Source organism: Mus caroli, chromosome 12 (genome assembly GCF_900094665.2).
Source record: "Mus caroli chromosome 12, CAROLI_EIJ_v1.1, whole genome shotgun sequence".
Classification (NCBI taxonomy): Eukaryota; Metazoa; Chordata; class Mammalia; order Rodentia; family Muridae; genus Mus; species Mus caroli.
The window spans coordinates 9,948,144-9,958,920 of NC_034581.1; the positions used below are offsets into that span (position 1 = coordinate 9,948,144).

At 39.2% G+C, this 10,777-nt stretch overlaps 1 protein-coding gene across 4 annotated transcripts in view; it reads left to right on the top strand.

Annotated features, from left to right (window-relative positions):
• The window catches only part of Nbas (neuroblastoma amplified sequence), a 295,155-nt gene that overhangs the window by 95,833 nt on the left and 188,545 nt on the right, over positions 1-10,777 (top strand). For all 4 annotated transcript variants that reach the window (XM_021178926.1, XM_029484416.1, XM_021178925.2 and 1 more), the window contains exon 26: positions 10,172-10,305. In XM_021178926.1, coding sequence (XP_021034585.1) covers positions 10,172-10,305 — 134 coding nt within the window. The remainder of the gene's footprint in view (positions 1-10,171; positions 10,306-10,777) is intronic.

Sequence of the window (10,777 nt, forward strand, 5' to 3'; positions counted from 1 at the left end):
ACAAGGGGCCTTTCCCCCTTGATCACTAATTGAGAAAATGCCCCACAGCCAGATCTCATGGAGGCATTTCCTCAACTGAAGCTCCTTTCTCTGTGATAACTCCAGCTGTGTCAAGTTGACACAAAACTAGCCAGTACAGTCAGGGATGGTGATTGCCCCAGAAGTTCTTTTATTGTTGAGAATAGTTATCCCTGTCCTGGGTTTTTTTTTGTTATTCCAAATGAATTTGCAAATTACTCTTTCTAACTGAATTGATTTGGAATTTTGATGGAGATTGCATTGAGTCTGTAGATTGCTTTTGGCAAGATAGCCAGTTTTACTATATTAATCCTGCCAATCCATGAGCATGGGAGACCTTTCCACTTGAAATTCTTGTCATACAGATCTTTCACTTGCTTGGTTAGAGTCACCCAAGGTATGTAATATTATTTGTGACTATTGTGAAGGGTGTTGTCTCCCTAATTTCTTTTTCAGGCTGTTTATCCTTTGAATAGAGGAAGGCTACTGATTTGTTTGAGTCAATTTTATATCCAGCTACCTCACTGAAGGTGTTTATCAGGTTTAGGAATTCTCTGGTGGAATTTTTGGGTCACTTAAGTATACTATCATATCATCTGCAAATAGTGATATTTTGACTTCTTCCTTTCCAATTTGTATCCCTTTGACCTCCTTTTATTGTCTAACTGCTCTAGCTAGAACTTCAAGTACTATGTTGACTAGATAGGGAGAGAGTAGTCAACTTTGTCTAGTCCCCGATTTAGTGGGATTGCTTCAAGTTTCTCTCCATTCAGTTTGATATTGGCTACTGATTTGCTGTATATTGCTTTTACTATGTTTAGGTATGGGCCTTGAATTCCTGATCATTCTAAGACTTTTAACATGAAGGAATGCTGAATTTTGTCAAATTCTTTCTCAGCATCTAATGAAATGTTCATATGGGTTTTGTCTTTGTGTTTGTTTATCTAGTAGATTATGTTGATGGATTTATGTTTATTGAACTATTGCTGCATCCCTGGGATGAAACCTACTTGATCATGGTGAATGATCGTTTTGAAGTGTTCTTGGATTTGGTTGGTAAGAATTTTATTGAGTATTTTTGCATCAATGTTCATAAGGGAGATTGGTCTGAAGTTCTCTTTCTTTGGTCTTTGTGTGGTTTAGGTACAAACATAATTGTGGCTTCATAAGAGGGAATTGGATAGTGTACCTTCTGTTTCTATTTTGTGGAAGAGTTAGATGAGTATGGGTATTAGGTTTTCTTTAAAGGTCTGATAGAATTCTCCCCAAAACACATCTGGTCCTAGGCTTTTTTTGGTTGGAAGACTATTAATGACTGCTTCTATTTCTTTAGGGAATATGGGACTGTTTTGAGTTAGGATCTTTTTCTATTTTGCATTTCTTTGACTGTTGTATCAATGTTTTTTCAGGTATCTTCTGCCCCTGAGATACTCTCTTCTGTTTCTTGTATTCTGTTGGTGATGCTTGCGTCTTTGAGTCCTGATCTCTTTCCTAGGTTTTCTATCTCCAGGATTGTCTCCCTTAGTGATTTCTTTATCGTTTCTATTTTCATTTTTAGATCTCGGATAGTTTTGTTCACTTCCTTCACTGTTTGATTGTGTTTTCCTGTAATTCTTTAAGGAATTTTTGTGTTTCCTCTTTAAGGGCTTCTACCTGTTTATCTGTGTTCTCCTTTATTTCTTTACGGGAGTTTAATATGTCCTTCTTAAAGTCCTCTATCATTGTCATGAGGAGTGACTTTAGATCCGGGTCTTGCTTTTCTGGTGTGATGGTGTATCCAGGACTTGCTATGCTGGGAGAACTGGATTCTGATTATGCCATGTAGCCTTGGTTTCTGTTTGTAAGGTCCTTGTGCTTTCGTCCCACCATCTGATTATCTCTAGTGCTTCCTGCCCTAGCTATATTTGAGTGGAGCCTGTCCTTCCTGTCATCCTGGTTGAATCAGAACTCCTCAAAGTCCAGCTATTCTGTGATCTTGTGATTCCAGGATTCTGTGATCCTGAGATTCTGGGTGTGTCAGAGTCCCTGGAATTCAAGCTCCCTCTGAGACCCTGAGGTCCTGGTGTGACCAAGCTCCTAGTATCCTGGTATCCTGGTATCCTGTGATCCTGTAATCCTGTGATCCTGTGATCCTATGATCCTGTGATCCTTAGTGTGCTAGAGCACCTGGGAGTGGAGCCTCCTCTGGGGCCTGTGGGTCTGGCCACCGAGTTTGTACCATTAAAAAAGCTTTTAACATTGTTAATGTACATTTTTTTTTAAAGTTTACATAATTGGGGTTGTTTTGACTTAATCATTCCATACTTCTTTTGTGTTAGCATTGAGATCTGTAGTTGGAGGTCTAGAACTCTTAACAGTGAAGGCAGTTCACTAAAGTTGACTTACTCACTGTAGGAAATGGAAGGGGATTGGGCTGTAAAGTTTTCATGCGATTGCCTGGGTTGTCCAAGTTTGCACTGTGTTCTTGTCCAGAATATTTATGCTGTCACCAGTAAGCGAAAGTGTCTTCTCTCCGGAACATCCAAAAAGCTTATGAAGGTCTTTAAGTTCTCATAATGATATCTTCAATCACCCCAGTGCTTCTTACAGAGACAGAAGACTGCATTTTAAAACTTGCCTTCTGCACTGTTTGGAATTGCTGGAAGAAAAGCCATTGTGTTAGGTGCAAATATTTTTGCATTGTGAAAAATCTCTTAATTTTGTTATGGATTAAATATACTATTTCAGGCAATGCAGTGATTTCCATTTTATTGGTGTTAGACTTTAAGCAAGGTGGCACAGTCCCTGGAGCACTGTCATGAGACTTTGAGCCAAAGCCACTTCAGACTTCTTTCAGTTGTTAGGTATGATTGAGTCTGATTCTTCATCCTGGCCTCCATTACCAGTGAGAACCTCACTACAATACACAGTTATGGCTTTGTGTAACCCAAACACGAAGGAAAACATTGCTATATCTTAGGCATTTCTGGGTTTATAAGTGGGTCACCTGTCTGAAATGCCTGCGCTCATTGGTTATGCAACGATTTCCACCTTCTCATAATCATTTGATTTGCACTTAGTGCCTGACTTTACATTTGGGGTGAGCCATGGTGGGCACTTATGGCAGTGGAATACTGCATGCCGTGCAGGGTGGATTGACCGTGAATGTTTTATAAGGGAAGAAGAATTGACTATAAATTCTTCCTGTAGTCTTGGTTGTGATAGTTCTTCCATATGGGATCTTGTAAATCCTTTGTATGTAGTCAGCTTTTTGTTGTTTTTACTGGACATTTAGCATGTGCTTTTGAATAAAACATGTAGTCATTTGCCTTTCTTCAAACACATGAATGCTAGGCAGGTAACAGGGATGTTAGCATCTTTCATTCCAGTACCTCATCCATATTTCTCAGTGTTACCTTTCTGCCACATAAGTTTGATAGTGTCATAATCTATGGAAATGTTCTGATTGGCTTGGGATTGTATCCTGGTCAGCATTGGACTGGCTTGAGATGGGTCTTTGCTTCCAGTCTGCCTCTTCATCCTTATTTCTCTTCATGAGCACATGAGGCCTCTCACCGGGAACTTAATTCTTGACTTACCAGGGTTCTATTTTGGCCCTCTGTAATAGTGGGGTAATTCCCTCATGTGCAAGTGATTCTATCCCTTCTTCTCATTGACTTGATGAGTGACTGTCTCTCTTATGGTCCTTTTTCTTTAGATATTCTCTGAAATAATCCATGATTTCTCCTTGCTTTGATCGGTCTTTGTACCTGCTTCTCTTAGTATGTCTTTACTTGTTCACTATCATGTGTACGTTTTACTTTTAATTTCTGTTTCGTCATAGTCATCAGCTAGATACTTTGGTGTTTTGAGTCATGTTGATAAGTGTTTTCCCACTTAACATTTTCAGCAAAATTTTGTTTTCTTTAAGTATTTTTGTAGATTTATTTTTTTCAATTTAGATCCCTAATGTGTTTGGAGTTCGTTCTTTTATATAGTGTAAGTTATAGATATGATTTATGATGTCTCAAATAGCCACTTACCTGTGTAAGCAGGATTTGTTAGGGTGTTTGTTTCCCCTCGGAACCTGAGGCCTCACCATTGCTATGCAGTTATATTTTCAATACTCTCGTTCTGTTATAGACTTCTCTCTACCTTCATTCCTTTTGACTATTTAATATTTGTTTTATAAAAAGTTGAGTTTCTATGTTAGCTTTATATCCTGCCATTTTATGTTTCTATTGGTTGATTCTTTGATGCTCTCTAAATATTTTATTTTATCAGATTATATTTTTGTCTAGTTGGCCATAGTGTGTAATTTTTATAAAGATTTATTTATTTATTATATGTAAGTACACTGTAGCTGTCTTTCGACACCTCAGAAGAGGGCATCAGATCTCATTATGGATGGTTGTGAGCCACCATGTGGTTTTCAGGATTTGAATTTAGAACGTTTAGAAGAGCAATCAATGCCCTCTCTCCAGCCCCCAGTGTGTAATCTTTTAAAAAGATGAGTACAATGTTACTGTCTTCAGACACACCACAAGAGGGCATCAGATTCCTTTACAGATGATTGTGAGCCACCATGTTAGAGCAGCCAGTGCTCTTAACCACGGATCCATCTCTCCAGCCCCCATAGTGTGTAATTTTAGGACTTTATTTTTCTAAATTCTGATTTTGTTGGACTTTATTGCTGCTGTATAGCACAGCTGGTAACTTGCTGTTAATTGTGTAAAGTTCAGTTCATCGACTTTTTAGTACTTCTAGGTGGATGTTCTTCAGTTTGAGAAAGAAGAGGGATGGCTTAATAGCTACTACAGTGATACCAAGGAGGGAATGATGAGAGTGAGAAAATGTCTCTCTTAGGCTGTAAGTGGAGACATCATGTCGGGATCTTCACAGGCAAGAGTCAACAGGTCTTTCTGAGTGCTATGATTTTTGTGCACAATGTCTTATTTTAAGAAAGATGTGCATACTGGTTTGTGAGGAAAATATCACAGCCAAACAAAGATACACAGATAAATAGGATCTTTCTTGAAGTGGTAAACCAGTTCTTACTAGTCATACTAGTAAGAACTTACTAGTAAACCAGCATGTGCAAGACACACATCAGAAGCCATAGTACCTAGGACTGTTCTAGTAAAGTCTGTTTGAAGTGGAAATAACACTGGGTTCCTAGTAGGCATTAATTAGACTTGAGCAGACTGAGTCCTTGAGGAGATATCCTGGGTGAAATGTGGATAATACAAGGAGACATCATCAGCCTTTTGTTATGCTAGGGAGAAACATAATGTGGCCTCTGGACTGTAGAGTTTGCATCCTTTGTATTAACCATCTGGGTTCAGCTAAGCTTGGATCAAAAATGTTTGAAGAAAATTTTTACATGTACTAAAGTGTAAAATTTCTCTTTTGGTTTTATTCTGGTATAACATCCACATTTTACTGTTACGTGTAATCAAAGATGAAATAAAATCTGGACTAGAGTATGTATACTTCATATACAAAATTGATATTCTGTATAAAAGATTGAGCATCTACAGTTTTGTTACCTACCTGGTCTTGGAACACTCTTACATTAGATAGCAAGTACTAACTAGTTTGAATATAGTTAATCTTTTCTGTAGGGCAGCTGGTTCATGATATAAGAATAGGTATGACATTGTGGCACCACCTGGGATCCTAGTCACTTAGGAGGCAGAGGCAGAGGCAGAAGGGTGCAGAAGGAACTAGGAATTAGAAAATAGCTGGGCAGCACAGTGCGATTCTTTGACTTAAAATGAAAAATTGTGTCTTGATATGAGGTCAGAATGAGATTGAGGGGGAAGCACAAAGCTTTTCTATTACTCTTCATACTGAAGTGGCTATTTAGTGTTTCAGGAAGGGAGAACAGGAGGCATTGGGTCAGGTAGAATATCAAGGCTTTCCTTCTGCTTCCGGTGCTTGCCCAGGCTGCCATTGCCTGAGTCTGTTTCAGAGCTTTCCTACACTGGTTGTCTTCTTTCCTACCCTCTAAACTCCCTGGGGCCTCCAGTCTCTTGAGGGTTAGGTGCATCATCTCTGAATGAACACACACCCAGCAGTCCGTGTACACTACTGTACGTGTGTTGGGGGCCTCATATCAGCTGCTGTATGCTGCCTGTTTGGTGGTCCAGTGTTTGAAAGATATCAGGGGTCCAGATTGAGACTGCTGGTCCTCCTACAGGGTCACCCTACTCCTCAGCTTCTTTCTGCCTTTCCTAATTCAACAACGAGTCAGCTGCTTCTGTCTATTGGTTGGGTGCAAATATCTACATCCGACTCTTTCAGCTGCTTGTTGGGTCTTTTGGAGGGCAGTCATAATAGGACCCTTTTGTGAGTGCTCTATTGCCTTAGTAGTAGTGTGAGGCCTTGGAACCTCCTCTTAAGCTGGGTCCCACTTTGTACCTGTCACTGGATCTCCTTTGCCTCTGGCTCCTCTCCATTTCCATCCCTGTAATTCTTCCAGACAGGAACAATTATGGGTCAGAGATGTGACTGTGGGATGGCAACCTCATCCCTCACTTGATATCATGACCTTCTGCTGGTGGTGGGCTCTATACGTTCCCTCTTCCTACTGTTGGGTATTTTATCCAAGGCCCCTCCCTTTAATTCCTGAGAGTCTCTTACCTCCCAGGTCTCTGGTACATTCTGGAGGGGCCCCCAACCTCCTATTTCCTGAGGATGACTGTTTCTATTCTTTCTGCTGGCCCTCAGGGCTTCATCACTTTTCTCTCTCCCAATACCAGATCAGGTTCCCCTCTCCCTATCCACCCCCCCCCATCCACTTTCCCTCCCAGGTCCTTCCCTCCCTCCCTCCTCACTTATGATTGCTTTCTTCTCTCTCCCAAGTGGGACTGAGGTGTCCTCACTTGGGCACTTCAGCTTGTGTACCTTTTTGAGTTCTGTGGACTGTATTTTTGGTATTCTGTACTTTATTTATTTATTTATTTTTGGCTAATATCCACTTATTAGTGAGAATATACCATGCATGTTCTCTTGGGTCTTAGTTACCTCACTCAGTATGATATTTTCTAGTTCCATACATTTGCCTGCAAAACTCAGGATGTCCTTGTTCTTAATAGCTGAGTAGTATTTCCATTGTGTAAATGAACCATATTTTCTGTATCTATTCTGTCCTGTGCCATCTTGGTTTTTTTCCAGCTTCTGGCTATCACAAGTAAGACCGCTATGAACACAGTGGAACATGTGCCCCTGTGGCATGGTGGGGCATCTTTTGGGTATATTCCCAAGAGTATTATAGCTGAGTCATCAGGTAGATCTATTTCCAATTTTCTGAGGAACCTCCAGATTGATTTCCAGAGTGGTTGTACCAGTTTGGAATCCCACCAGCAATGGAGGAGTGTTCCTCTTTCTCTACATCCTCTCCAACATGTATTGTCACCTGAAGTTTTGATCTTAGCCATTCTGATTGGTGTAAGGTAGAATCTCAGGGTTGTTTTGATTTTCATTTCTCTGATCAGTAAGGACTTTGAACATTTCTTTAGGTGCTTCTCAGCCATTCGAGATTCTTCAGTTGTGAATTCTCAGTTTAGTTCTATACTCCATTTTTAGATTGGGTTGTTTGATTTTTTTTGGTGATGAACTTCCTGAGTTCTTTATATATTTTGGATATTAAACCTCTATCGGATGTGGGGTTTGTGAAGTTTTTTTTTTTTTTTTTCCCCAATCTGTAGGTTGCCGATTTGTCTTACTGACTATGTCCTTTGCTTTACAGAAGCTTTCCAGTTTCATGAGGTCCCATCTATCAATTCTTGATCTTAGAGCATGAGCCATTGGAGTTCTGTTTAGGAAATTTCCCTCTGTGCCAATGAGTTCAAGGCTCTTTCCCACTTTCTCTTCTATTAGATCCAGTGTATCTGGTTTTATGTTGAGGTCCTTGATACACTTGGACTTGAACTTTGTACAAGGTGACAAATGTGGTTATATTTTCATTCTTCTACATACAGACAGCCAGTTTGACCAGAACCATTTATTGAAGATGCTTACTGTTTTCCATTGTATATTTTTGGTGTCTTTGTCAAAGATTAAGTGACTGCAAGTGTGTGGTTTTTATTTCTGGGTCGTCAGTTCTATTCCATTGATCAATATGTCTGTCTCTGTACCAGTACCACACAGTTTTTATCACTATTGCTCTGTAGTAAAGCTTGAGGTCAGGGATGGTGATTTCCCCAGCTGTTCTTTTATTGTTAGGAATTGTTTTCAGTATTCTAGGTTTTTTGCCTTTCCAGATGAATTTGAGAATTGTTCTTTCCATGTCTTTGAAGAATTGTGTTGGGATTTTGATGGAGGATTGCATTGAATCTATAGATTGCCTTTTGTAGGATGGCCATTTTTACTATGTTAATTCTGCCAATCCATGAACATAGGAGTTCTCGCTATTTTCTGAGATCTTCTTCAATTTCTTTCTTGAGAGACTTGAAGTTATAAAGAAACAAACTCACCCAAGAGGAGTAGGTCCTACTATAAAAGTCTATACTCAACAAAACTGGAAAATATAGATAAGATGGATGGTTTTCTAGACAGATGCCACATACCAAAATTAAATCAAGAGCAGGTAAACTATCTAAACAGGCCCATATCACACAAGGAAATTGAAGAAGTCATTAAAAACCTCCCAATCAAAAAAGCCCAGGGCCAGATGGATTTTGTGCAGAATTCTACCAGACCTTCAAAGAAGACCGGATACCAATTTTCCTCAAACTATTCCATAAAATAGAAACAGAAGGAATACTGCCTAACTCGTTCTATGAAGCCACAATTACTCTGATACCTAAACCACACAAGGACCTAACCAAAAAAAGAGAACTTTAGACCAATCTCATTTATGAACATTCATGCAAAAATACTCAATAAAATTTTTGCAAACACATCAAAACCATCATTCACCACGATCAAGTAGGCTTCAGCCCAGGGATGCAAGGTTGGTATAATATACAAAAATCCATTAACATAATCCACTATATAAACAAACTCAAAGGAAAAAAAATCACATGATCATCTCCTAAGATGCAGAAAAAGCATTTGACAGAACACAACACCCCTTCATGTTAAAGGTATTGGAGAGATCAGGAATTCAAGGCCCATACCTAAACATAATAAAAGCAATTTACTGTAGATCAACAGTCAATATCAAATTAAATGGAGACATACTTGAAGCAATCCTACTGAAATCAGGGACTAGACAAGGATGCCCACTTCCCCATATCATTTCAATTTAGTACTCAAAGTGTTAGCTAGAACAATAAGACAACAAAAAGAGATCAAGGGGATACAATTGGTAAAGAAGAAATAAAGGTATCACTATTTCCAGATGATGTGATAGTATACATAAGTGACCCCATGAATTCTACCAGAGAACTTTCCAGCTGATAAACATCTTCAGCAATGTTGACAGATATAAAATTAACTCAAATAAATCAGTAGTCTTCCTTTATACAAAGGATAAACAGGCTGAGAAGGAAATTAGGGAAACAACTCCTTTCACAATAGCCTCAAATAATGCTTATTATTTTTGTGTTTTATAAAATACTCCAAGAATAACAATCTCTGCTGTGAAGTGGCAAACCTGTACCCTGTATGGAACGAGGCCTGAGGTGGTCATCCCTGTTCTCCATGACTACAGTGTGCCTGCTGGTTGTGCCACTGCATTGTGGTTCTCCAACTGAGTGGGACAGCAGTGCAGGGCTTACAGGGAATGCTTACATGGAATGCAGATGGGAAATGGTCGGCTCTACAGTTTGTGATACTACTTCAGGAATTTTATAGATGTTTGTAATTGAAACACAGAATTCAGATGTTTGGGTTAGAAACGTTATTTTTAATGTCACTGCCTTTATAATTCACTGTGTTATTTGTTATTTGCATCTGCTTTGTCTGGAATGGGCCATAAATTGAAGAGTCCGATTTTAGTAGATGAAGCTTATGGGTTACAAATGATCCTTTTTAGCTGATTCTGTAATTAAAGTGTGATTTCATCATTTCATAGAATTATTAAATACCTCAAAAGTCTGCAAGCTACAGAAAAATCAAGCTTTGTTTCTTTGGCTGATTAATGGCACTGTTTAATATTCTATTGAAAGTAGTGCTGGGATATGGAGAGACTGACTTTTAGTCCAACATGCTTTCTTTTCCCTAGCTCCAGCAAAAAATTATTCCTGATGAGGACCAGCTGATGACCATAGCGCTCGAATGCATCTATAACTGTGAACGAAGTGACCAGCTCTCCCTCTGCTATGACATCCTAGAATGCCTCCCACAAAGGGGGTGTGGGTAAGGAGCCCCGGAAGCCAGGCTCACCCAGGCTTCTTAGTCTAGTAGTTAAAACAAAGGCACTGCTTTTCTAAGTGTTCATCAGCAGAGAACTTTGAGACTATAAGAAAGACAAAAGTCTGGGAGATAGCTTAATGGTGGGGTGCATGCTCTATATTCACGTGGCCTTGACTCCACCCCAGCCCTTCAAAATATAAAGGGAAGCCATAGAGAGATGAAATTAAAATTGTTATCTTGGTGTCTGGAGATAGATTCCACTGGAATTATAATTTCTGATAACATTCCGTTCAGTGTGATCCTCACATACTGAAAAGTAAGAACCCCAGCACTGTAAGGAGAATCTCGAACGTCTACAGCACTGACCTCTTGGCTCTTAAATTGGGCTTTAGTTTTCTTTTTCTTTCTTTTTTTTTTAGAATTAATTTTTTTTATTAGGTATTTTCCTCATTTACATTTCCAATGCTATCCAAAA